Source organism: Microcaecilia unicolor, chromosome 6, assembly GCF_901765095.1.
Source record: "Microcaecilia unicolor chromosome 6, aMicUni1.1, whole genome shotgun sequence".
NCBI lineage: Eukaryota > Metazoa > Chordata > Amphibia > Gymnophiona > Siphonopidae > Microcaecilia > Microcaecilia unicolor.
The window spans coordinates 168,155,525-168,183,351 of record NC_044036.1 but is presented as its reverse complement, the minus strand read 5'-3'; the positions used below and the strand labels follow the sequence as shown (position 1 = coordinate 168,183,351).

The 27,827-nt window shown below is 42.5% G+C and overlaps 1 protein-coding gene across 1 annotated transcript in view; it reads left to right on the top strand.

Moving 5' to 3' along the window:
- SYN2 (synapsin II) overlaps nt 1-27,827 on the top strand; it is a 519,321-nt gene that overhangs the window by 420,217 nt on the left and 71,277 nt on the right. The window contains exons 8-9 of the mRNA XM_030205570.1: nt 1,766-1,840; nt 5,476-5,578. Of these exons, the coding sequence (XP_030061430.1) occupies nt 1,766-1,840; nt 5,476-5,578 (178 nt within the window). The remainder of the gene's footprint in view (nt 1-1,765; nt 1,841-5,475; nt 5,579-27,827) is intronic.

Here is a 27,827-nt window from a genome sequence, read left to right as displayed (position 1 = left end):
GAAGCGTGGGGGAAAACATCTAATCAGCAATGTGAAGATCTCTTAATCCTCCTTCTCCATCCTAATGTTCTTCACCTAGTGGACTCTGTCCCGTCCTGCCTGGCAAACAACCCAGGACTACTTTCTTCTTTATCACAAAAACAAGTATGTCCTGTGGGGCTTTTCCCTAACTGCCAGACTCATCCACATACTGGTCCTCCATTGTCCGCCAACCTATTGAGGTGTGGTTCTCTTCACCCACCTCCACTCCAGCAGGTTGCTCTCCTGCTTCACTCTCGAGGGGGGGGGGGTGTCTATCCTTCTCCCGGAATCCTTACATTTCATTCTCATCTCCTCAGTAGCCCCTGTTTCTTATGCCAGGTCAGGTCACTCCTTGTCTTCTCAGGTTCTGGTGGGAGTTTGAGCTACCAAAGACTTTGCCTTCAGTCCTGCGGGTGATTTTATCCCATCCAGCCCCATCCCCAGGCATAACCAGATGTCAATCATATTTCACATAACCATAATAATATTATTATCCCTTCAACTCCCCCCAACCAGTAAGAAAGATAAGTGCTAATTAGTGCCAATTAACACCAATTATAGCCAATAATTGGTTGCTAATCCCAATTAGCAAATCATTAATGAAGCATGATTCTTACTTTGACTGAGAATGGTCTGCTATTGCCATCATTCAGAATTCTCATGCGGTATGCTTTGTCTACCTTTTGCAGTTCTTCTTCCTGTGGAAGGCTTAGCATGTTTGGTAGCCAAGTTTCCACTATATGACATAGTTCAGATTCTCAAATTAATCATATTTAATGAATAGTACTTCTCTTTTCCCTGTCGCCATGATCTTCATTGCGGTCTAGTCATTTTTTAGTTTTGATTCTGGAATGATATATGGCTTCCAGATTGTTCTATTTTGTTTTTTGTTAACTAATTTCATTGATGGATAAGTCTAAGGTCAACAATGAGTCTTCTATTACAACTGTTCCATTCCTTATAAGTTCTATTACTGCTCCTGCCTGCAGCATGAAGACAGGTTGAATTTTGGTGGCCATTCTCATTTGTGGCTTGCTTCTGTCTCTGGTTTGTCTTGGTTAATTATTTCTGAAGCTTGCACTTCACACTTTGAGTGAACCGGGCATTCAGGTGTCTGCTCTGCTTTAGTCTCAGCTACTATCTATTATTTCAATATAATTATTTTTGAGGAGGAGGGAAATGTAATCAATTATTTTCATTTTTAAAACCAAATAAGGGTATTTGTTCTTCCTGTCCAACTTTTTTTCTGTAAGTGCTCGCCAGTTTTTAATTCTTTCTATCATACACATCTGTTCTCCATTGTATCCAACAAGACATCATTAGAGTCTCAGTATCTGGACCTAGAAAAAACATATATTTAAATGAACATTACACTGTGAACTTATGGTCTCTGAGCTATGAAGTGCTACTGTATAAGGTTACTGATGTATTCTGTAATCAACTATTTCGGAGGGATGAAAGCAGAGTTAATGTCCCCAGTTATCAACACCAACCTTACAAGTAATGCGGCTTATTTTATTATTTTGGTGATTTGCATTAGCAATTCTTTTTGAAAGTAGGAAAAAATAAACGTGTTCAAAATGCTTTATATAGCCTTTGACTGGAAATTAATAACTGGGTAAAAAGCTGGTGGAAATATGTTATATAATCCCAGCCTGAATGGTGCTTAAAACAAGATACATATAGGTAAATAGTGTTTGCAAGATGTGTCTCTAACATAAACTCTTCATTTTCTTTCTGTTAGGAGAACTTCCATCTCTGGAAACTGGAAGACCAACACTGGCTCAGCAATGCTGGAGCAAATCGCAATGTCAGACAGGTAAGTCAGTCCAGAGGAGTCCATAGAAGAATAGTGAAAGGCACCTGTAAAGCTTCAGACCCCACCAAAGTTCACTTTGAAACCATAGGAGGCACAGTAGAGGGTGGTTTTGCATTTCCCACCAAAATGCGGTGTGCACGAGCTGAGATTTGAAGATCTGTCCATGTTTCTTCCCGTTTAGGGAGAAATGGCAAGTGTATTAGCGTCCAGATTTATGGACAAGGTTAGCAACTTTAAAACCTATTTTAGTAGCAGTGGAAGATGTATAAAGTAGGAGACAGAGGTAGTTGACTGCTGAGCCTGGGGGTAGGGCAGTTTGGAGGTCAAAAGAAGTTGGAGTTCTAGGAGACTTCTGGTTAGGAAGCCTGCAAGCTACTTTGAAGACTACCATGAGATCAAGATGGGTGGTCTTGTTTTGGGGTTTTTTTTTTCTCTCTCTCTTACTGTTCAACCCCCCCTGCACTAAGCCTTGACATATTGACCAGGTGGGACTGGCACTTTGACTGGTTCCATGGACTGGAGGAAAGTCTCTTTCTAGACTGTCTCAAAACCACTCTTTGGCAAACAGAGCCCATCATAGTAATGACACCAGTCTTTCCTGTCTCCCCAGGCCTGACCATATTCTTTCCTTAGTGTGCCCCTCCCTTGCCAATCCCTTGATAGGGCAGGTTCACATTACCAGCTGGCAGCACAACTTGATTTTGTCAGTTGGCTGAGTGATAACTTGTAACAGTGTTAACACTCATCTATTCCACTTGCCAGAAACGCTCATCATCTTGTGGCCCTCTGATGCCAAACATCTAACACAATAAGTAGATTAAAAAATAATCTATAGTGTCTTGTTGTTTATCAAAACACAGAAGCACCTGCAAAACTACTTGTATTTCCTGACCACTGTTTAAAATGGCACAGCATGAAATTTAGGATGCATTGTATCAAGAGAACCATTTGTTCATTTTAGAAACATAAAAATAGAAAAATGAAGGCAGAAAAAGACCATATGGACCAACCAGTCTGCCCATCCATACCATGTCCTTAGAGATCCTATGTACTTGTCCCAAGATACGGTCTTCGTCTGCACCACTTCCACCAGGAGGCCATTCCATGCATTCACCACCCTTTCCATGACAAAGTATTTCCTCAGGTTACTCCTGAGTCTGTCCCCTTCATTCCAGAGCGTCCTTTTAATTGAGAGGATCTCTCTTCCTGTGCATTTATGCCACAGAGGTATTTAAATGTCTCTATCATTTATTTTTGTTACATTTGTACCCCGTGCTTTACCACTCATGGCAGGCTCAATGCGGCTTACATATTGTATACAGGTACTTATTTGTACCTGGGGCAATGGAGGGTTAAGTGATTTGCCCAGAGCCACAAGGAGCTGCCTGTGCCTGAAGTGGGAATCAAACTCAGTTCCTCAGTTCTCCAGGACCAAAGTCCACCACCCTAACCACTAGGCCACTCCTCCACTCATATCTCCCCTCTTCTGCCTTTCCTCCAAAGCATGCATTGAGATCTTTAAGTCTGTTCCCATATCTTTTATGACAAAGACCACTAACTATTTTTGTAGCCACCCTCTGGACCGACCCCATACTCATTATATCTTTCTGAATGTGCAGTCTCCAGCTTTGAACACAGTACCCTAAACGAGGTCTCACCAGTGATTTATACAGAGGCATTATCACCTCCTTTTTCCTGCTGGCCATTCCTTTCCCTATGCACCCAAGTATCCTTCTGGCTCTTGCCGTCACCTTTACTACCTGCTTGTCCACCTTGAGAGCATCTCATATGATCACTCCCACTCCTCTTCCGTGCATAAAAGTACTTCACCTCCTAAACTGTACCTCTCCTAGGTTTTTGTAGCCCAAATGCATGATTCTGCATTTTTTCATTTTTTTATCATTAAATCATATCTGCCAAATTCTGGACCATTCTACAAGCTCTGATAGGTCCCTCCTCATGTTCTCCACACCAACAACGGTGAATACCCTATTGAAGATTTTAGTATAATTTGCAAAGAGGCAAACCTTACCAGACAGCCCTTCAGCAATACCATTTACAAAAAATGTTAAAGAGAACCAGTCCAGTCAAGGGAAGCCGTTCTAACTGAAAAAAAACATATCATTTCCCATTCATGTTGTTTTTTAAGTGAACTTGAAGGAAAACTCAAAACTACTTCCAGTCAGACACACCCTTGCTGTTTAATGTTTTTAAAAAAAAAAAACACATTCAAGAGCTTTGCAAATGTTTTACTTTTAGTGAAGATCCCGAGAGACGTCCATTTTCTCAAGTTTTCTTTCAATACACCTGATTTGTTATTTTAATAGAAATAAAACATTATTTATTGGTTTTGGGACATGAAAAGTGAACTTCAAGTCCCCCTTTCATACATTCAGCACATTTCCAGCTGTATAATTTGACTGCAATCCAAAATCAACTCTTGTGGAGACAGACACGATGTTTTGCCAGTTTTGTGATGCAGCTACATTGATAGCCACAGAGGTCTGCATCTCAGTTCAGCAGGTGATTTATGGAAAGCAAGATGGAGGATTTCAGAACTAAGAGACAGACCCCAACAAACCAGAGGAAAGAATAAACCAAAACTTTTGATATGCAGTCCTTATGAAATGGACATGATACACAGCATCTCTCAGCAGTGTACCTGGCTAGGACAAAGTTCGCTCTTCAGTTTCTCATAGTCACAGACCCCATTTTTCTCATTGTGTAGCAGCCCAGACCAGATAAGTCTGGTTAAGTCACCTAGATTATTGCAATGCACTTTATGGCGGTTGTAAAGAATAAATTATTAAGAAACTTCAAACAGCTCAGAACACTGCAAAAACAAAATACGAAAGTGCAAAACCCTTAAGAGAAAGGTTACACTGGCTTCCACTTAAAGAATGTATCGCGTTCAAGGTATGTACTCTAGTTCACAAAATCATTCATGGAGAAGCCCCAACCTACATGCTAGACCTAGTCGACTTGCCACCTAGGAATGCTAAAAGATCATCCCACACATTCCTTAATCTTCACTTCCCTAGCTGTAAAGGTCTAAAATACAAACACATGCATCCAGCTTTCCTTCCATATGTACGCAGCTGTGGAACGCATTACCGTTTAACTTAAAAACAATTTACGAACTAATCAATTTTCGTAAATCTCTGAAGACCCATCTCTTCAACAAGGCATACCAAAACGGTCAAGAACTGTAAATGTAACAAATCATCACTTTACCTTAAATGCTGAACTGTTTCTTCCTATATCTATTTACTTAATTCTATTATGCCATCCATGATCTCTATGCAACACCAATTGTTATCTTCTACTCTGGAATGGCGAAAGCCACAACGGAGCATTGTAAGCCACATTGAGCCTGCAAATAGGTGGGAAAATGTGGGATACAAATGCAATAAATAAATAAGTGCTTTTTTTTAAAAAGAAAAAAAGGCCACTTATAGGGATACATTTTCCTGTTTAAATTGCCAAACATAAGGAAATTTATCTAATTAATTTCTATACTAGTTTTCAGAATAAAGTGACCAAAGTGGTTTATAGCATACATAAAGCCAGATAACATTGCTTCTGAAGGACCCAGTTTGAAATTCACACCTGAGGTCTTATCTGTTTGCATGCAGGTACAAGCTTTGGGTGGATACCTGTTCTGAAATTTTTGGGGGCTTGGACATCTGTGCAGTGAAAGCTGTGCATGGCAAGGATGGAAAAGATTATATTATTGAGGTAAGGATCCCAAAACCTGCTTCTCTAAGTGTTTTAACTATGTAGAGTGTTTCCGTGGGATCTCAGTCCGTGACTCAGGAGGTTGTCGTGTTGTGGTGAATGAACTGTGTTTTCGCTTGATGTTTAACTTATGATGTATGTTGGCTACCAGTGGCAGCCTAGTATGGGAAATAGAACCATGCCACAAAATAACATTGACTTTTTGTTTGATGAAGTTAACATAAACCACAAATCAAACCAAATCTAAATTTAGCACATTTTCCATTTCTCGTGTCTTTCCTTGAATGCCTGACCACTGACCAGAAGAAACCAACCAACTGACATGACATGAATGAAAGATAATGGAAATCTAAGTAATATATGGGGGATTTTTCAGCCTCACACAATAAGTAGAATGTCCTATGCTAGAGCCTACTAAACAGGAAGGTTTCTTAGTCATACTAGTATACAATAAAACCTTTATCAGATAGAGTACATGGGGGCTCTTTTGAAAGACTGCTTACAAAGAACAAGGCAACCGTTCTAGGTGGGGACCGACCACAAACGGGCTGAAGGCCAACGAAGGGTTAAAGAGGAGGGTGGCAAGGGGAAGAGGGTGATTGGTTAAAGAGAGGGGGAGGCAAGGGGAAGAGGGTGATTGATAAAGAAATGAAGAGGGATAAGAAGAGCAGGAGGAAAAGGGAGAGGAAAGGGATAAAAGAAAAGCAAGGAGACACGATGAAAGGAGGAGCAAGGGGGAGGGGGGAAAGGTTAGAGAATAGAGGAAGTGGGAAATTAGTATTTGAAAGGATAGGGCAGGGCAGCGTTTTCCTACCCACCCACCCTGTCCAACCCTAGTCGCAGCTAGGGGGCAGTATGTGATGTCAGTCAGGGCCGGGTACACAGCACCTTGACAGTTAATAATTGAAAGTTAAGTGTTAACTAAGTTGGTTAAGTTGAAATTTGATGAAAGAAAGGTATGGCCGCATGTTAACGTATACCTGAGGGAAAGGAACATTGGGACACACACCCCCTTAGTGCCTGATTCTCACTGGGTGCTGTCACTCATACAATTAGTGTGGATGCATTTAGCGTCTCCTCAAGAGGAGGCATTAAGAGCATCCACGCTAACAAATCAGACACTCGGCACGCACTCGGCTCCGGCTTTCTTATTCTACTAACACACAGGAGCCAGTTTCCAATAGAAATTGAAATTTATTAAGGCCGTAGCCGGGAACATAAAGGGGGGGCTATACAAAGGGTACTTTTTTAGTTTTAGGTTTCATATATGATTTATAATGTTTTTTTATGTAATTTATTATGTATGTGGGGTTTTTGTTCCTAGTATAGGTAGTTAATAGGTGAGTTATAAATGATATAAATAATTGGGTCACTAGATGCAGCATGCTGAATGCAAATTCTACAGCAAGAATCTTGGGGTACCAAGATTTTATTATGGACTACTAATGTAGAGTGGAGTGGAGGAGTGGTTAGAGCATGGTCTTGCAATCCAGAGGTGGCCGGTTCAAATCCCGCTGCTGCTCCTTGTGATCTTGGGCAAGTCACTTAACCCTCCATTGCCTCAGGTACAAACTTAGATTGTGAGCCCTCCTGGGACAGAGAAATATCCAGAGTATCTGAAGGTAACTCACCTTGAGCTACTACTGAAAAAGGTGGGAGCAAAATCTAAATAAATAAATATAACAATTCCATAACTTGCAACATTCCTACTATCAAACTCCTGCCTTCATTATCTGCAATCACCTATTGCCTCACAGATGTTGTCATCTAAGCACCCTGTCACTGCTTTCCAGGCTGTCACTTTGAGCACACATTGTCCTTCAGTGTATCCCATGGATGTGTCTACACCACTTTACACAGCATCCAATGTCATAGGTCTCCTGACCATCCAAGCTGGGACTCTTGTGTGTTAGAATTATAAAGCCAGAGCTGAGTGCCTGATTTGTTAGCATGGATGCTCTTAATGCTCCTTGTGACTCTGGGCAAGTCACTTAACCCTCCATTGCCCCTGGTACAAAATAAGTACCAGAATATATGTAAACCGCTTTGAATGTAGTTGCAAAAACCTCAGAAAGGCGGTATATCAAGTCCCTTTTCCTTAATGCCTTATCTTGAGAAGACGGTAAATGAATCCACACTAACTGCACAAGTGACAGCACCCAGTGAGTATTAGGGGCAGGGCCGGTGCTAGTGTCTCTGGCGCCCCCTGCAAACTAGCAGTTGGTGCCCCCGTCCAGCATCTCCTTTCTCTCTTCCGCCCCCTTCTCCCACCCCGCCCCCTTTTTCAGGCCAGTGCCTTAAAAGTTGAAGAACAAAAGGTTTTGTTTTGTTTTTTTACTCAACAGTTTTTTAATTTATTTGTAGCTGGTGGAAACAGCACTAGTAAAGGCTGCATTTTGTGCTCCTTTTTCTACACTGTTCTATACATTACAGTAATATATGGCCAAATTTCATTGAGGATATCCTGCTTCCTGATGGGTTCATCTTAACTGTTGTACTCTGCCTTGGGAAGCCTGGTGTTATAAAGATGATGGAATATATTGAAATTAAATGGAAGTAAATTTAAACTCTCCTTTCATTGGGGCATATGACATGGAATCATATTTTCACTCCCCTCGTCGCCACCACCGCTGCCACTGCTTCAAACCCGCACGCAGTGTTGAAATTAAATAGACATAAATTTAAACTCTCCTTTCATTGAGGCACATGGAATCACATTTATTTTCAACCCCCCCCCCCCCATTGTCGCCACCATCACCGCTGCTTCAAACCTGCATGCAGCCCAACTGCTCCCCGCTTCAAACCCACTCGCCCCCCAAAGTTTAAAATATAATTATAAGGCCAATACCTTTAAGCTTTAATTGGTCCAGCCACCGCATTAAGTAGTTAACGCATTAACGAGGCAGGTCCAACTCCTTCCTGCTGGCTGCCAAGTAGTGACTCGCATCCCCTCCTCCTCCTGTGACCAAAACTGGCCCACAGGAAGTTCACATAGGAGGAGGAGGCGGGCCAAGGAAGGAGATTGGAGAAGGGAGTAAAGACTGGGAGATTGGGGAGAAGGACCTGCGGCAGGCGGGGCATCAGCACCAGCGGCGGGCAGGGCTCCAGCAAACTCAGCATCTTTCAGCAACGGTAGTAGCAGGCGACGGCAGCACAGTAAGGAAGAACAGGTCACAGGATAGTTGAATTTGAGTCAAGTACGGTAGCACCCTTGAAGACCGGTGCCCTCCTGCAGTACTTACCCCGCTTACCGGGTTGTGCCGGCCCTGAAGGTCATATTGAGTTTGACAACTTAAAGTTTATGCTATGTTTATAATATTGATTTATTAATAAAGCTGCACCCAAATTAATTTTCCAAAAAAAAAAAAAGTCACTGGATTCGTTCATGTGTTAAAGTATAAACGGTTGCAGTGTAAGTGCCAATTTTAAGAATTAAAGGAAAACTGCTTAATATCCTTTAGTAAAAGGCCCCCTTTGTCTTGGGCTGGAATGAATGGGTTCCTTATTCTACTCTGTGTTCCTGATATCTGGGTTCAAAACACTTATAAACTGATATTTGTTTTCAAGGGAGTCAAGAAAATATCTCCTTCTCTATTCTCCTCCCACCTCGTATGCTTTTTGATCTGATTTATAAATACCTCTAAGATCCCCCAAACCAGAATGGTCCATGTTTGGAGTTCGGGCTCTTTAGCTTGGAGAAGAAATGGCCGAGGGAAAATATGATAGAGGTCTAGAAAATGATAAGTGGAGCAGACCAGGTAAATGCAAACCTGTTGTTTGTTCTTTCAAACACTACAAAGACTAGGGAACATGTCATGAATTTGCTAAGTAGTACATTGAAAGCAAATACTTATTTAAGTTCTGGAATTCATTGCCAGAGGATGTAGTAAGAGGGGTTGTTGTAGCTTGGTTTAAAAAAGAGGTGTCAACAAGTTTCTGGAGGAAAAAGTTCATAAATCGTTATTGAGGTAGACTTTGACAAAGGCACTGCTTATTCCCAGGATAAGCTGTATGGAATCTATCTACCCATTTGGGAACTTGCCAAGTTTTTATGGCCAGCATTGTCCACTGTTGGAAACAGGATCCTAGGCTTGATGGATCTTTGGTCTGACCCAGTTTGGCAGTTTTCATGTTCACACAGGGTTGTCAAATAGCATGCATTCTTTCTTAGGGTAACATTTTTCAAGGTTGCATTGAGCTCATTAAGACGATAGTGACAGATTCCTCAAGTTGCTCCTTATCCAGATAATTTTGCTTTAAAAGGTCAACATTTCTGTACCATCAACATGCTCTGAAACGGATAAAAGATTCCACCTATTGTATTCTATGCCATTTCCATGCTCCAAAGAAGGTTTGTCAAAATGCAACTTAGAAGAAAGCTTATTTTCAAAAATGAATGCAACAAATAGTATTATAAGGCCTTGTGCATGTCTTATTTGTTTCAGTTTCGAAATATGTTCAGTCCAAGGACTTATAGTGTACTTGTTTAAACATAACTTTCCTGTCATTCATCTTGCTGATCTTCCTTTTTTTGTTATTACTAAGACACAACTTCAGCTTCTTTAAAACTTTCTTGAAGCACTGCTCTGACGCAAATTCACTTTCATTATTAGCGTTATTACCCTCTGCAAAAAGAAAATCTCTTTTATGTGTGCAACCCTATTTTAGATAGAATGTAAAAATCAGAATTGAGATATCCAAGTTAGAAACTGTCAAATTCTGGTAGCTTTAAGGTAGTCCTCTAGTATAGCGGCTCTCAGATGTGTCCTGGGGTTTCATCAGCTGGTCAGGTTTTCAGGATATCTCTAATGAATATGCAATTACAAGGGTTAAAGTTTTTTTCAATTAGTCACTTAACTATAACAATCAAACTATATGTGACCTTTTAGTTGTCTAAATATCTATAATCAGTATATTGTATACATCAAACATTATATACGTAATACTAGCCGTTGAGCCCGTAAAAACGGGCTGGTATAGAGGTTTTCCTCCCCCCGCGGTCGCCACCGCTCCCCCCCCCCTCGAAGTCGTCGCCGCCGCCACCCCTCCACCTGGTCCGGGCCCTCTCTTCACTTCTGAACTTACAGATCCATTCGCCGAACGCAGCAACGCACATCAGCTGAGCTGCCCCTTCCTTCTCTGCCTGTGTGTGTCCCGCCCTCGCTGACATTACGTCACAGGAGGGCGGGGCCACAGGCAAAGAAGGAAGGGCTCACTGCAGCTCAGCTGATGTGCGTTGCTGCGTTCGGCGAATGGATCTGTAAGTTCAGAAGGGAAGAGAGGGCCCGGGCCGGGTGGAGGGGGTGGCGGCGGCGACTCCAAGTGGGGGGGGAGCGGTAGCAACGTCGGCGGCGCAGTTTCCCTCTCTGTCCCGCCCCCCCCCCCCCCGTCATCACGTATTGACGCGGGGGCGGGACAGAGAGGGAAGTCTCTACTGCGCATTTGCAGTGAGTACGGTCACTCGCCGTTTATATGTTTGATATTTCACATTATTTATTTGTGTCAAAACAAAACCAGATGCATTCTCAAGTAGAATCCATCACATCACATTAATCAGCATAACAACTGAATCAATTAGTTCTTAGAGTTTCATTTAAATCTCTAACTGATTTAAATATTCTTCACTCTAGTAATACTAGAGATGGCTGTTATTCTAGAATGTGGATGTGATACGGATGCCTGAAGTGGAATTTCGTCGCTAATAAATGTGAAGACTGGATTTGCCAGCTACATTTAAAATCGATGTTGCATTATCTCTATTGAACTTTGGAGTATCCACAATGGATAAGAGATAAGAACAGCTGGACAGAGTATTAACATCATCTGGAGATCTGATATGAGCTGATTTAGAATAACAGCCATCAAGTTTACTCTAGTATTACTAGAGTGAAGAATATTTAAATCAGTTAGAGATTTAAATGAAACTCTAAGAACCAATTGATTCAGTTGTTATGCTGATTAATGTGATGTGATGGATTCTACTTGAGAATGCATCTGGTTTTGTTTTGACACAAATAAATAATGTGAAATATATTAAGTATATAATGAGGGGCATAATTGAACGCAAAAGCCTATCTCCATGGACGTTTATCTCCGAGAACGGGTCCGTGAAGGGGTGGGCCGAACCGTATTTTCGAAAAAATGGACGTTTTTCAGCTGGGCGTTTGTTTTTTTTAACGATAATGGAAACTAAAAACGCCCAGCTCAAAAACGTCCTAATCTGAGCCATTTGGTCGTGGGAGGGGCCAGGATTCATAATACACTGGCCCCCCTGATATGCCAGGACACCAACTGGGCACCCTAGGTCAGTGCGGTGGACTTCAGAAAAAGCTCTCACATGCATAGCTCCCTTACCACGGGTGCTGAGCTCCCAACCCCCCTCCCCCCAAACCCACTACCCACAAATGTACAACACTACCATAGCTCTTAGGGGTGAAGGGGGCACCTACATGTGGGTACAGTGGGTTTTGGAGGCCTCCCATTTACCAGCACAAGTGTTACAGGTGGGGGGGGGGGATGGGCCTGGGGCCACCTGGCTGAAGTGCACTGCGGTACCCACTAAAAGTGCTCCAGGGACCTGCATACACGCAGGCCTCTAGGACTTGTTGCTGCCTTATAACATTGGCACACCAGTTGACACCTGAAGACTAATCTCTCCGAAAACGTCCTTTATTGGAATAACCGCGTTACTCACAGTTAACTGCAGATCAGAGGTTGTGCCCCATTGGCAACGAGTCTCCCTGGTACTGAGATTAGCAGTAGGTCAGAGCTGGCAGAATGCTGTACAATGCCCTCTTTCAGCCACATTCAAGGGAAGAACTAAGTTGTCTAACGTGGCTAACACAGGAAAGGGAACTAAAACTGGCTTACAAAAATGGCCACTACTGCATGGACTACAACAGGAAACACAACAGGGCACACTCTGACCCAGTAGGCAGGGGGAAAAGCACCATGGGAGAAGAGCCTACCAACATCGTGAGACTGTAACACAAGCTAATGAAATCACGGAGCCCAATACCCTACACCCACCACAATGCAATGCTGATTTGACCCTGTACTGCACCCGAGAGCCACATCTGACCCAGGGAAAGGCTGTGACAGGATTGAACACATTCTGCTGTCATGGAGGTGGGTACAGCATTTGAGGCTGGCATACAGGCTGGAAAAAAAGTTTTCAAAGTGGGGGTTTTTTTGGTGGGAGGGGGTTAGTGACCACTGGGGGAGTCTGGGGAGGTCATCCCCGATTCCCTCCAGTGGTCATCTGGGCAGTTGGGGCACTTTTTTGGGACTTGTTTGTGAGAAAAAAGGGTCCAGAAAAAGTGACCCAAAATAGTGGTCAAAACGCCTTTTTTTTTTTTTTTCAATTATCAGCTAAAGACGCCCATCTCTCATCAGCTGATAACCACGCCCTAGTCCCGCCTCCACCACGCCTCTGACACACCCCATCAACTTTATTCGTTTCCGCGACGGAGTGCAGTTGGAAACGGCCAAAATCAGCTTTCGATTATACCGATTTGGGCGCCTTTGCAAAAAAAACGCCCATCTCCCGATTTGGGTCGAAATATAGGCATTTTTCTTTTTTGATTATAAGCTGGTCCGTGTGATGTATGCAATATACTGATTATAGATATTTAGACAACTAAAAGGTCACTTTGTTTGATAATGAATATGCATGATACAGATTTGCATGTCTGTCACTTCTCCTCAGTGCATTTTTTCTAGCAAAAAAGGTGCCGGTACTCAAATGCCAGGCCACCCTTCAGGGGTGGGGTGATCACTGAGGGACCCACCCCATAATAGCCAGGTCCCCTGCAACCAGTCACAGAATCTATGAAAAGGCAGAATTGGTGTGTAGGACCTGAGCTCTTTCATTAAAACTTGGGGACCATGGGTCAATTTTAGCAGACAATGGAAAAGGTGGTGGTACTCAGTACCCCCAAGTACCCCCTCAAAAAAAGCCCTGCTTCTCGCGCATATTCATTAGGGATATCCTGATAACCTGTCTGGCTAGTGGTCCCACAGGACAAGTTAATAAGAACATAAGACTAGTCATAATAGGGTCAGACCAATGGTTCATCTAGCCCAATATCCTTCTCCCACCAGTGGCCAATTCAGGTGACAAGTACCTGATAGAATCCCAAATAGTAGCAAGATTCATACCACTGATCCCAGGGACAAGCAGTGACTTTCCCCATGTCTATCTCGATAGCAAGCAATAGATTTTTCCTCCAGGAACTTGTCCAAAACTTATTTAAACCCAGATATACTAACCACTGATGCCACATCCTCTGGCAATGAGTTCTAGAGCTTAACTATTTATTGAGTGAAAAAATATGTCCTCCTGTTCATTTTAAAAGTAGTACCATGTAACTTCCTTGAGTGTCCCCTAATCTTTGTACTTCTTGAAAGAGTAAAACATCCATTCCCTGTTACCTGTTCTACACCACTCAGGATTTTGTAGACCTCAATCATATCTCCCCTCAGCCATTTGTTTTCCAAGCTGAAGAGCCCTAAGCTCATTAGCCTTTCCTCATACGAGAGGAGTTCCATCCCCTTAACCATTATGGTCACCCTTCTTTGAACCTTTTCTAATTCTGCTATTTCTTTTTAAAGATACGGCTTCCAGAATTGCACAGAATACTCAAAGTGTGGTCGCACCATGAAGCAAACAGAGGCATTATAATATACTTTGAGAACCACTGCTCCAGTACATGTTGATCAAACCACCATAGGACTAAATTCTATAAATGGTATCGTTAATAGAATAGCGCTTATGACAGGACCTGTGAATAACCTTAGGCGTGAGCATTTACACCAACTGAAACGTGGTGTAAATCATCACACCTAAATTAGGCACGGATTCCTGTTATTCTTTAACAGTGTGTGTAAATTGGAGACATGCCCCTGATCTGCCCATGACTGTCACTTGACCATGTCCCCTTTTTGGAGCCGCATGTAAAATGTGCACACGGATCCCGGCACCTAAATTTATATGCCTAAATTTCAATTAAAGCCAATTGTCCATGATAATTGATTATTAGGTCACAATTATCAGCGCTAATTGGTTCATTATTCAATTAAGTTGCACACGCAAATTTGGGCATGTGCCCAGATTTACGCACACAACTCATAGTGCCATATATAGAATATGGCGTTAGTGGTAGCTCACTGAAATCAGACCACAGAAACAAAAAAGTGTGGCAGCAGTCTAATTTCATTTACTTGGTACATGCACTGTAGCTCCTTGTGGCTCTGGGCAAGTCACATAACCCTCCATTGCCCCAAGTACAAAATAAGTACTTGATTGTAACCACAGAAAGGCAGTATATCAAGTGCCAGCCCCTTTAATTTGACTGATACATGTAGCAACATAATGCCAATTCCCTCAGTAAGCTGATTACCGTATTGTTCTCTGTTGTCTGCCAATTTATCATGTCTGCTATCCCCATATCATGACCCTGTCCTATTCTGCCCAGTCTTCTTACCCACTGCTATACTGTAGCAGAAACCTTCTTGAGCTCTGACTTTACCCTGAAGTTTCCCTCCAGGAAGGATCCTCTGATCCTGCTCTTTAATTTTCAAATTTTAAAAACATTTTTGCCCCATCGCTTCCACTGAGTAGCCATTCTGTGCAAAAATGTTTCCTATATTTAAGATCAAGGTTAAAAACTTGGCCATTTCAGTGTGCTTTTCGTGACTGAGGCCCCAGTGCCCAAAAGTCACCATTAAACACCGTGCATGTTTCTATCCACTGGTGAACTTAGCGAATTTGAAACAGCAAAAAAGGAAATTGCATGCAAATCAGGTGCATGGAAAAATCTGAAAGCGGCTCGGTAAGAAAAGTGCCTAGCACATGCGCAAAACTGACTCTTGGTAAGCGTTGATGTTCTGCACATGCGCTAGGTGCTTATCCCTGCGTGGCTTTCCACTACTACAGTGCGCATGACCAGCTAAAACATAAAAAAATATTTTGTGTGTTTTAGCTTACTTATTTCATTTAAAAGGCTATTGCAAAACAGTAGTGGTAAGAATTTGAGGGGGGGGGGGGGGGCTAGGGTAAGTTGCTTTGTCCGTGAATTGTTTGCTCAGTTGAAGTGTTTCTTTGGGGAAGGGGGTTTACTTTGTTTACATTTGCTAGCTCTTTTCTGCTGAGGGTTGGGCTATTTAAAACAAAAATTCTATATCCAGCAAACTGTAGTGCGAGCAGACTGTAGTGCAAGCAGACTGCACCACAAGGTCATCCCTATACACGGTCAGCTCCAGACCTGCTGGAAACATTTGCACTCCTTTCTGTTCATTGCATGAAAACGTCTGTGTATCATTCAGAGTGCTCATTTGAATACTAATGAACTGCTTGTAATACATTTGCATTGGATTATCGGTAGCTGCTATGGGATGGAAAAGGGTTGCAAAACCCCTTTGTGCATTAGACGCTAAATAACATTTGCTTTAGACCAGCTACAGTGGTCTAAAGCAAACATTACAAGCACGGTAAGCTTTGTGCCTTGGGACCTGAATTCTGTGGTGGTGTCAACCATAATTTGTAATGTCTCTTTATTCTGGTCCTCTTTGACTCATTTTTACTTCCTTTCTTCTTCTTCTCTTGGATTGTTCTTTCTTGTTTTTATTATTTATGCAAGTTTTACAGAATCAAACAAAGAAAAACAATCTTTGCCCAGTAATATGAAGCAATTATCATGAAAACAATAATAAGAAAAATAAAAATGAAGGTAACAATAACCATTCATGATACTACTAAACAAGACGAGGGGATCCCAGAAATCTTAAAGGAAATGATAACTGTAATCTAATCAGGAAATAAAGAAATAAAATTGTTCTCTCGTTTATCTCTGCATCTTTATATTGCTAGATTACAGATTGCTTTGATTTTGCTGCATCAAAAGGTGGTTTAGAAAATTGTATAAACTAAACTACCTTTTTATGGGGGTGAGAATGGCGGGGGGAGAGATTAATTATTTATTAAACTTTATATGAAAGAGGACATGAAACTTATAAAAGTATACTAGTCCAGAAAGTGATTCTCAACTATGGAGAGTAAAGAGGAAAAGATACATTCAAACAAAAATAGAAAACAAGAAATAAGCAGTTAACACTCCATCACAGTTTGAACTTGCCATTATTACTTAATAGACTGTAAAAAAAAAATATGTCACAATTCAGGACCCTTCTGTAGAAACAAAACTGATCTCTCACTACAAAATCAATTCAGACAGAGATGCAACATTCTTAGCCAAACATCCAAAAGTTGGCTAGATTCCCAGAACATTCCCAAGTTATTGTAGCAAACTTTACATGTGGCAGGTTAATTTAATGAAAAAAGTAGTCCCTTTTTAATATAGATAGATAGATAGATCTCAATACAGATAATCAAAAATGGGGTTGGGGGGGTTCACTTGAGCTAAAGTGGAAAGGTTTGGAACAATCTGACTCCAGAGTCCCTAAATATTTTAGCCTAGCTGCAAAAAAAAAAAAATAAATGTGTGAGCTTTGTCAGGCTCCAATCCAAACACAACCATAAGAGGTCCTTTCAGAGATGTAAACTCTAAGGATTCATCCAGTTCCTGGGTTAATGAAAGCAAAAGCACCACAACAGGTGTAGGTGCTAATGAAAGATTGAATGTGTTTGATCAGGGAAGTAACCCTTCCCTGGAGATTTGTAAGCACTGCACCAGATACCTCTAGTTATGTAGTACCCCCTTTGTATATTTTATTACACCAAGGGAGAAGGTCACAACAGTAGATAAATAGCTGGGCATATTGACATAAATAATGCCGATTTTTAAAAAAGATTCCAGGGGAGATCCGGGAAATTATAGACCGGTGAGTCTTACGTCGGTGCCGGGTAAAATGGTAGTGGCTATTATTAAAAACAAAATTACAGAGCACATCCAATGACATGGATTACTGAGACCAAGTCAGCACGGCTTTAGTGTGGGGAAATCTTGCCTGACCAATTTACTTCAATTCTTTGAAGGAGTAAACAAATATGTGGACAAAGGGGAGCTGGTTGATATTGTGCATCTGGATTTTCAAAAGGCGTTTGATAAGGTACCTCATGAAAGGCTACAGAGGAAATTGGAGGGTCATGAGATAGGAGGAAAAGTCCTATTGTGGATTAAAAACTGGTTGAAGGATAGGAAACAGAGAGTGGGGTTAAATGGGCAGTATTCACAATGGAGAAGGGTAGTTAGTGGGGTTCCTCAGGGGTCTGTGCTAGGACCGCTGCTTTTTAATATATTTATAAATGATTTAGAGATGGGAGTAACCAGCAAGGTAATTAAATTTGCTGATGACACAAAGTTATTCAAAGTCATTAACTTGCAAGAGGACTGTGAAAAATTACAGATGACGTTTAATGTGAGCAAGTGCAAGGTGATGCATGTGGAAAAAAAGAACCCGAATTATAGCTACGTCATGCAAGGTTCCACGTTAGGAGTTACGGACCAAGAAAGGGATCTGGGTGTCGTCGTTGATAATACACTGAAACCTTCTGCTCAGTGTGCTGCTGTGGCTAGGAAAGCGAATAGAATGTTGGGTATTATTAGGAAAGGTATGGAGAACAGGTGTGAGGATGTTATAATGCCGTTGTATCACTCCATGGTGCGACCGCACCTTGAGTATTGTGTTCAATTCTGGTCGCCGCATCTCAAGAAAGATATAGTAGAACTGGAAAAGGTGCAGCAAAGGGCAACGAAAATGATAGCGGGGATGGGACGACTTCCCTATGAAGAAAGACTAAGGAGGCTGGGGCTTTTCAGCTTGGAGAAGAGATGGCTGAGGGGAGACATGATAGAGGTATATAAAATAATGAGTGGAGTGGAACAGGTGGATGTGAAGCGTCTGTTCACGCTTTCCAAAAATACTAGGACTAGGGGGCATGCGATGAAACTACAGTGTAGTAAATTTAAAACAAATAGGAGAAAACATTTCTTCACCCAACGCATAATTAAACTCTGGAATTTGTTGCCGGAGAACGTAGTGAAGGCGGTTAGCTTGGCAGGTTAAAGAATATATTATCAATTACACACCTAACTGTTAGCAGTTAGGTGTGAGCATTTACACCAGCCTTTGAATTAGCATAAGTGCTTACACCTATGGTTAGGTGCACACAATTCGTGCTCAGTGCACAGCATCAGGGCACCTAACTATGGGCAACTTATAGAGTTCAGCTACTCAATTCCAGTCCTCGAGGTCCACAGACAGGCCAGGTTTTCAGGATATCCACAATGAATATGCGTGAGAAAGATTTGCATCACTGCCTCCTTGGTATGCAAATCTCTCTCATTCATTTTCATTGTGTATATCCTGAAAACTCAGCTTGCCTGTAGACCTCAAGGACCAGAATTGAGTAGCCCTGCTATAGAGAATAACCCCCCCCCCTCCCAAAGTCTTATGATTATACAGTGGATCCTTTCATAGATGCACTAGAAATTTAAGGGTGAGCGCTCAACCATCATTGGCTGCTGACCAGAAAGTTGTTTTTATTTATATTTTGTGATACACTAACCAGATTGGTTTCATCCATATTCATCATTATGGCCAAAATTTATTCCCCCCCCCCCCTTCCGATATTTAAACCCCACATTCAGCATTGGATTGCAATACAGGCTGTAGCATTGAAATCTAAACCTGAATACTCAGTGCTGGACCTTACCCAGGCACTGAATATCCGGGTACAGATCAAGCACTGGAAGCTATTCAGATACTGTTGATATCCTGTTACAGTGTGCCAGTGCTCAGATAACTCCCTGGGTAAGTTAGGACCGCTGGTATCTCAAACAGTCATACGGGATTCCGCAGTGCATATTGACAGTACTCAGATAAATTCCGGCTCTTTGGTTCCACTCCTGGACTGTCCTGGCCCTATCTGGATAGTAAGAACAAAAGAAGACGGAAGAGACCATCACAAAATCTTCTAAGAAGCAGAGTCATGAGGAAATATACCCCCCCAAAAAAGGCAAAGATAAAAGACTCGACACAGTCATGTTTCAGCAGTGTTGGCTGCATCAGGAATCATGTAGTCTAAAAATAAAAACAATCAAACAATAGTCACATATACAGTAAATAAATATTTAAATACTTGAAAACCATCCGCAGAACTAAAGAGCTCAGAGATAAAAAGACTCTGGCCGATATTCAGCTGGCAATGCGACAGTCAGTGTTTTTATATCTGTCAATGGTTGTATTCCTGGATATTCAATGCCGGGCCATGTCCAGGCTCCGAAATTGAATATCTAGTTTTAGGTTGGCTGCTAAAGCTTATGCAGTTAAGTACAATATTCAGCCCTTGATATCTTTACGCTAACTGCTTAAGGATAGGGCTGCTATTTATGTGGTTATTAGCACTTAACTGCATATGTACCAACTCTGCCCTTGGAACACCCACAAGTTAGCCAATTTCAGTGCAGGTGGTAACTGTGAACCGATTGCGTGCTGCCGAATATTGGCAATTAGCTCAGACAAGCGATTTTATCAGGCAGAATATTGACTGGACTGATGATAAAAACACTGATATATTTTCTCAGTGCTCTTGGACTAGGATAGTGCCAGGGCAGTCAGAGAAGATTTTCAGCGGCCTTATCCACCTAATGCTGCTGAAGATCTGAGTATGTCCTCGATGAATGGTACTTATCACATAGGCGCCCTGTATAAGAGGCTTGGGGAGGCTAAGCCTCCCCAGCCCGCCACTGCCCCGCCCCCCCGCCGCCGCCGCCGCCGCCGCCACCGGTCGGCCGTCTGCCCGCCGTACCTTTAAATATTATATTTTTGCTGGAGTTGCGGGCAGCGCCGGCATTGAAGACATCAGCAGGCTCATCGCGCTTCCAGCAGCCAGCAGCCTTCCCTCGCAAGTCGGATGATGGCTCCGCCCTCTTCTGACGTATTTCCTGTTTCTACGAGGGCGGAGCCGGAGCCATCATCCGACTTGCGAGGGAAGGCTGCTGGAAGTGCGATGAGCCTGCTGATGTCTTCAATGCCGGCGCTGCCCGCGACTCCAGCAAAAATATAATATTTAAAGGTACGGCGGGGCGGGGCCAGGAAGGAAATGAGGGCAGACGGGAGAGGAGAGGAGGGTTGCTGCACATGGTGGATGAAGGGGAGAGGAGAGGGCAGGGGAGAGGAGGGTTGCTGGACATGGGTGGATGGAGGGAAGGGGAGAGGAGAGGAGGGTTGCTGCACATGGTGGAAGAAGGGGAGAGGGCAGGGGAGTGGAGGGTTGCTGGACATGGGTGGATGGAGGGAAGGGGAGAGGAGAGGAGGGTTGCTGCACATGGTGGAAGAAGGGGAGAGGGCAGGGGAGAGGATGGTTGCTGGATATGGGTGGATGGAGGGGAGGGGGAGGAGGGTTGCTGCACATGATGGAAGAAGGGGAGAGGAGAGGGCAGGGGAGAGGAGGGTTGCTGCACATGGGGAGAGGAGGGTTGCTGGACATGGGTGGATGGAGGGGAGGGGAGAGGAGGGTTGCTGCACATGGTGGATGAAGAGGAGAGGGCAGGGGAGAGGAGAGTTGCTGGACATGGGTGGATGGAGGGGAGGGTGGAGTGAGGAAGGAGATGAGTTGACGGAAAAGGAAGAGAGTAGAAAAACTGCACATGGATGAAGAAAATAGGCAAAAGCTGGATCCACTGGACAGTCAAGTTTGCGGAGGACCCAGCTTTTAGTTAGGGATGTAGGACAAGAAATAAAGAAGAAAGGCGGAAAGTAAACAAATAAATGGAAAGGAAGCCCTGGAAACGGAGTTAAGAGGACAGATAGCAGCAGAATCGGATACTGGGCCAGCACAATCAGAAAAACAAAGTCACCGGACAACAAAGGTAGAAAAGATCATTTTATTTTCATTATAGTGTTTGGAATATGTCCACTTTGAGAATTAGGTGTTCAGCATTAAAAGTTTATTTACTTATTTATGACATTTTATCCCACATTAAACATGAATTAGGATGTTTTGTGGCTCTACATGAGAATTGTGATATTATGATCCCTTGTTTCAATATTGTTGACTGTCTGCATTTTCCGTATGGGTGGTATATTGGTGTATTAGGTTCTGCCCAGTGTAATATTTATGGTACAGTAAGGTTCAGAGTGTGTTTTTGCACAAAGTTGTGCATAGTGTATTGCAGTTGAGCGATTGTGGTTAGTATATGCTTTGAGCAACCACTTTATTCTTTGACATATGATACATAACTAATATCTAAATTTAATAAAAGGTATTAATTGTGACATTTATTTATTTTTTTTCTGTGTGTGATCAGACAATTATGGATTTAAGCCCCACCCCTGGCCCCACCCCTAACCCCGCCCCCTTTAGCCTCCCCAAACAGTTGGGCCACCGACCGCCTATGTGGGTAGGATCCCCATCTGTTTAACTTTAGGAGGGCCAATGTATACAGAGAAGAAACAAATCTCCACAGGAATAAGTGGACGATGCTACAGATGATTTAACAGTTTATTGTAGAACAATGAGACTCAACACTGATGTGTTTCAGCCAACAAGGCCTACATCAGGAGTCTCTTGGTTTTTATAAAATATCCACTTGAGATATTTATTGTGGTCAGTGTAGTAAAATGGCAAACAAAGCACTCCATTCGCCAAACAAAACAATGGTGAGAAAGCTAGTCAAACACTCTGCTTTTCTAACCAAACGCAAACTCATATGAGCTACTAAACTCTGAGTAAAAGCTCATAGTCTGGAAGGAAAAAGTGGATGATTTTATAAAATCCAAGAGACTCCTGATGCAGGCCTTGTTGGCCAAAACACAGCTGTGTCAAGTCTCATTCTACAATAAAGTGTTCAATCATCTGTAGCATCGTCCACTTATTCCTGAGTCATCTTCGCTGTTCTGCTGCATAACTTTAGGGATGGGATGGGGTCTAAATGTATCGAGAAGGTAGTCATATTCAGTGGCCATCTCAAAAAATGTATCCATATAAGTGGACTGATTTATACGATATCCATTCTGTGTAATTTTAGGACCACATGTACAGCAGTCCAACTTATGTATGTAAGTTGACTGAACATATGCACAAAGATAGCCATATTTCTTATGCACTTCGGTAGCCAGTTCAATATTGGACTCTGACTGTATGACGGTAACTCAGTAGGGAAAACCATGAACTAACAAACTATCAGTATTTTGCAACAGTCTCAAAACCTTTGGCCAGTTGGTTATAAACTGGGTCAAAAGAGGACCTGACATATGCTTTCTGCCTGAGATGCCTAATCTGTGTAAAATCGGAGCCCTTTTAGCAGGTAATGAACATAATTAGGTGATCACTTAGCCAGAATAATCAGCTGACAAGTTCATGAGCAGGAACGTGAAGTCCGGTAATTATCCCAGCGCTGTTCATTTAGCTCCTGCTCTCACCCTCCATTTGACTGCTCCGTGGCTAGGCACCATTACACAAGAGACAGGCAGCAGAAATATGGGAGCATTTTCTGAAAGCACCATTTCAACAGGCAGCCTTTTAAGCCCATTCCTGTTAATAAACTCTTATATTAATGTCCCTTAAAATAGGCTGTTTCTTCTGCTGGCAAAATAATTGATAGCTCCTGACAGTTCATCTATTCTTTACACATTTCATTATGCTCTTGCAGCTAAGTACAGTCATTATAGCCATCCAGCAAGAAGAGACAGTGATGGGGTTTTGTCTGTTTCTAATGTAACCTCTTCCCAAACTCTACATATGCCATACCAACTCATCAGTGATGATTTCTGTAGATACCCTCATGTTTGTGCCAAAGACACTGAAAGTAAAGCTGGGGCTCGGATGTTAATAAATTATATTTATGACTCATTTATATATATGGATAAAGAGCGGTCAGCTCTGTAGCTTCTCTACCTTCAGAATAAATGCTGTGTCAGGTGGCATGGATGGAAATTGTGTCAGATGGGTGTGCCCTCCCTTCTTTTTTTACCTGGTATAAGCCCTCTTTCTACCCTGTGTCCCATGTACAGCAAGACAGATTAAGATGGGCATGGAGAGAATTTTAATGACAGCTGCAGTAGTTGAGATGTAAGGACAGTGCCAGGCAGACTTACATAAGTACATAAATACATAAGTATTGCCATACTGGGAAAGACCATCGAGCCCAGCATCCTGTTTCCAACAGTGGCCAATCCAGGTCACAAATACCTGGCAAGGTCCCAAAAAAGTACAAAACATTTTATACTGCTTATCCCAGAAATAGTGGATTTTCCCCAAGTCCATTTAATAACGGTCTATGGACTTTTCCTTTAGGAAGCCGTCCAAACCTTTTTAAAACTCTGCTAAGCTAACCGCCTTTACCACATTCTCTGACAATGAATTCCAGAGTTTAATTACACGTTGAGTGAAGAAACATTTTCTCTGATTCGTTTTAAATGTACTACATTGTAGCTTCATCACATGCCCCCTTCTCCTAGTATTTTTGGAAAGCATGAACAGACTTCTACAATCTGTGTCCTGAAAATGGCAAAGAAAGACATCAGGATAAAGTATACGTATTTTATCCCAATGTTCATTGTTGGCTTTTATAATGAATTGATAATTATGACGGTTGAGCAGACTGGATGGACTGTTCAGGTGTTTATCTGCCGTCATCTACTTTAGGGCTCGTTTTCATAACAGAAAAGATGATATAAAGTAGCAGATGGACATCTTTCTTAGTAGTTCATCTAAATCACAAGAGGACATGTTGGAGGCATGTTTTGGGTGGGAATTGGGTGGGCTTATGATTTGGACGTTTTTCTGTGCTAATAGAATATGGACAAACCGGCCAGGCCAAAAAATAATGACTAAGTTCTAAAAGGTGTCCAAACTCACCAGATGACTATTGGAGGAATGAAGGCATGACCCCTGTTAATCCCCCAGTGGTCACCGACCCCCTCCCAAAGAAGTGAAAATGATAGTTCATATCAGGCTCTATAACAGAAGCAGATATAATGGGCGATTCCTCTTACAAGTTGGGCAAGGGAATTAGCACTGAATTTTGACTTCCGTTTATAGAATTCCCCCCCTATCCCCCGGATTCTGTATGGCACGACTTAAGTTGCACATGCAAATCCAGTTATATTCTGGATTTGTGCACACGACTCAGTTAAAAAGCCAATCAGCACTGATAATTGCCACTTAACAATCAATTATTGGCACTAATTGGTATTAATTAGAATTTATGAGCAGAATTGTCTAACCATATTCTGTAACGTGATGCATGTAAATTCTACGTCACTTAGTTGAAAAGGGGGCATGGCCATGGGCGTGGAATGGGTGGGTCATGAGCATTGCTAAAATCTATGCATGTGGTTATAGAATATACCCAGTCTGTGCGTAATGTCATTTGCACCAACTTTTACTTGGCATAACTTCCCGCAGCTAAATTTAGTTGCACAGATAGACACTTGGCATATTCTATAAACCATGCAGAAATTTTGGCTTATTCTACAAAGTATGCCTAAATTTAGGCTTACTTTATAGAATATGCCTAGGCGTATTTAGTTTTTGCGCCAATTTTTTTAAGCGTGATATATAGAATCTACTCCTAGGTGCATAACTGGGAGCCCTGCTCGTGTGCTCCCCATTCTTCGCCTAGATATACAACCAACCACCAGAAAAGACGCACAGCTGGGCCTTCAAGACTGAGACAACAGGAGTCCTTTACTGCTGAAAGACCTGACACGGGCCGTGTTGTGGTGTAGAAACCAGGGGCGTAACTGCTATGGGGCCACGGGGGCCTGGGCCCCCGTAAATTTGGCCCTGGACCCCCCTGCCGATGCCCCTTTCAACTCCCCCGCCAACCCGCCTTCGCTGTCTGTACCTTTGCTGGCGGGGGACCCCAACCCCCGCCAGCTGAAGTCTTCTTCCTGCATTTGGTTTCTTCTGAGTGTGACGTCCTGCTGCACGTACAACGTGCAGGACGTCAGACTCACAGAAACAGAACAAAGCCCTGCAGATCGCAAGGCTTCGTTCTGTTTCTCTGAGTCTGACGTCCTGCACGTTGTACGTGCAGCAGGACGTCAGACTCAGAAGAAACCAAACACAGGAAGAAGACTTCGGCTGGCGGGGGGTTGGGTCCCCCACCAGCAAAGGTACAGACGGCGACGGATGGCGGGCGGGTCGAGAGGGGGGGTTAAACTTGTTGGAGGTGGTGCTGGCGGCGGCAGGGGGTGTCGGTGGCACCGGGGGGGGGGCTAAAATGTGCCCCCTCACCTCGGCTCTGGCCCCCCCCTACCGCTGAAGTCCAGATACGCCCCTGGTAGAAACGCCTGCCTCAGGGGTCCAAATCATAGTAAAAGGCATAAAAAGGGGCACTTGTCAAAACAGACTCCTTAATGTGTTTATTTCTCGCAATATGAGCCAACAGCGTTTTATATGCGCAAGTGGGATCACTTGTTTACTCTTTCCAAAAATTCTAGGACTAGGAAGCACTCAATGAAGCTACAAAGTAGTAAATTTACAATGAATCGTAGAAAATATTTCTTCACTTAACGCATAATTAAACTCCGGAATTCATTGCCAGAGAATGTGGTAAAAGCAGTTAGCTTAGCAGGGTTTATAAAAGGTTTGGATAGCTTTCTAAAAGAAAAGTCCATAAGCCATTATTAAGATGGACTTCAGGAAAATCCACTGCTTATTTCTAGGATAATCAGCATAAAATGTACTGTTTTGTCCATCTTGCCAGGTATTTGTAACCTGGATTGGCTACTGTTGGAAACAGGATGCTGGGCTTGATGGACTTTCTGTCTGTCCTAGTATGGCAGCACTTATGTTCTTATATTAACAGGTGGTAACAGGTAAACTATTGCAAAACCCGTTGATGTGGTTGTGTGGTAGCCTGTTTTCAGGTGTTAACCATGCTTTAAGCATTTAACACACTTTTGAAAAAGAACCTCTTAGACTGTAAACCTTCTGGGGATAGAGAAACACCTGCTGCACCAGAATGGAACTTGCTTATATAAATTATATTGCAATGATAGGGTGGATCAAATTGGAGGGGGGGGGGTGGTTGCACTGTATGATAAGAGTGGCCTAGTGGTTAGGGTGGTGGACTTTGGTCCTGGGGAACTGAGGAACTGAGTTCGATTCCCGGCACAGGCAGCTCCTTGTGACTCTGGGCAAGTCACTTAACCCTCCATTGCCTGCTGCATAGAGCCTGTCATGAGTGGGAAAGCGCGGGGTACAAATGTAACAAAAAATAAAATAAATAAACTAAAAATTCTGCATGAAACAGACAGCAACATGGAATCCTTATAGATAGAAATTCCATGAGTGAAAGGAAAGAATATATGCAAAGGGCTATATTACCATTTGCCAGGCCAGAACGATCAGACAGATGAAGATATGTTAACAGAAATCAGAAAAGCTAGCAAATTTGGCAATGGTATAATAATGGGTGATTTCAATTAGCCCAATATTGACTAGTTAAATGGTATATCAGGGAGTGCTAGGGAGGTAATAAAAGCAAAAGGTCCAGGAACTGACAAGAAGGGGAGCTATTTTACAGCTAGTCCTTGGTAGAATGCAGGACTTAGTACAAGAGGTGTTGGGTCTGCTTGGAAACAATGATCATAACATGATCAAATTTGACTTAACAACTGGAGTGTAGTCACTAAGGAAATCTACTGTAGCAGCATTTAAGTTTTGAAAGGGTGACTAATAAAATGAAGCAAATTGTTTAAAAAATATTAAGAGACTCAGCTACAAAGGTTAGTACTTTAAATCAGGCATGCATGATATTTAAAAATACCATTTTGGAAGCCCAGACCAGATGTATTCTATGTATTAATAAAGGTGGAAAGAGTCCTGTTTGTCTGTCCTAATTAGATTGTTAGCTCTGTCGAGCAGGGGCTGTCTCTTCATGTTCAAATGTACAGCGCTGCGTATGTCTAGTAGCACTTTAGAAATGATAAGTAGTAGTAGTAATAGTTAAAGAGAGAAGTGATAAGGGCTATTATAGCCAAAAGAACATCTTTCAGAATATGGAAAAAAGATCTGAATGAAGAAAACAAGAAGCATCATGAGCACTGGCAAATTAGATGTAACGCAACGATAAACAAGGCCAAAAGAGAATACGAAGCGAAACTTGCCTCGGAGGTAATAACTTTTTCAGGTATATCAGAAGCAGAAAGCCTGTGAGGGAATCCATGGGACTGTGAGATCATCAAGGAGTAAAAGGGGCACTCAGGGAAGACAGGGCCATAGCAGAAAGGCTGAATTAATTCTTTGCCTTAGTCTTTACTGAAGAAGAAGTAT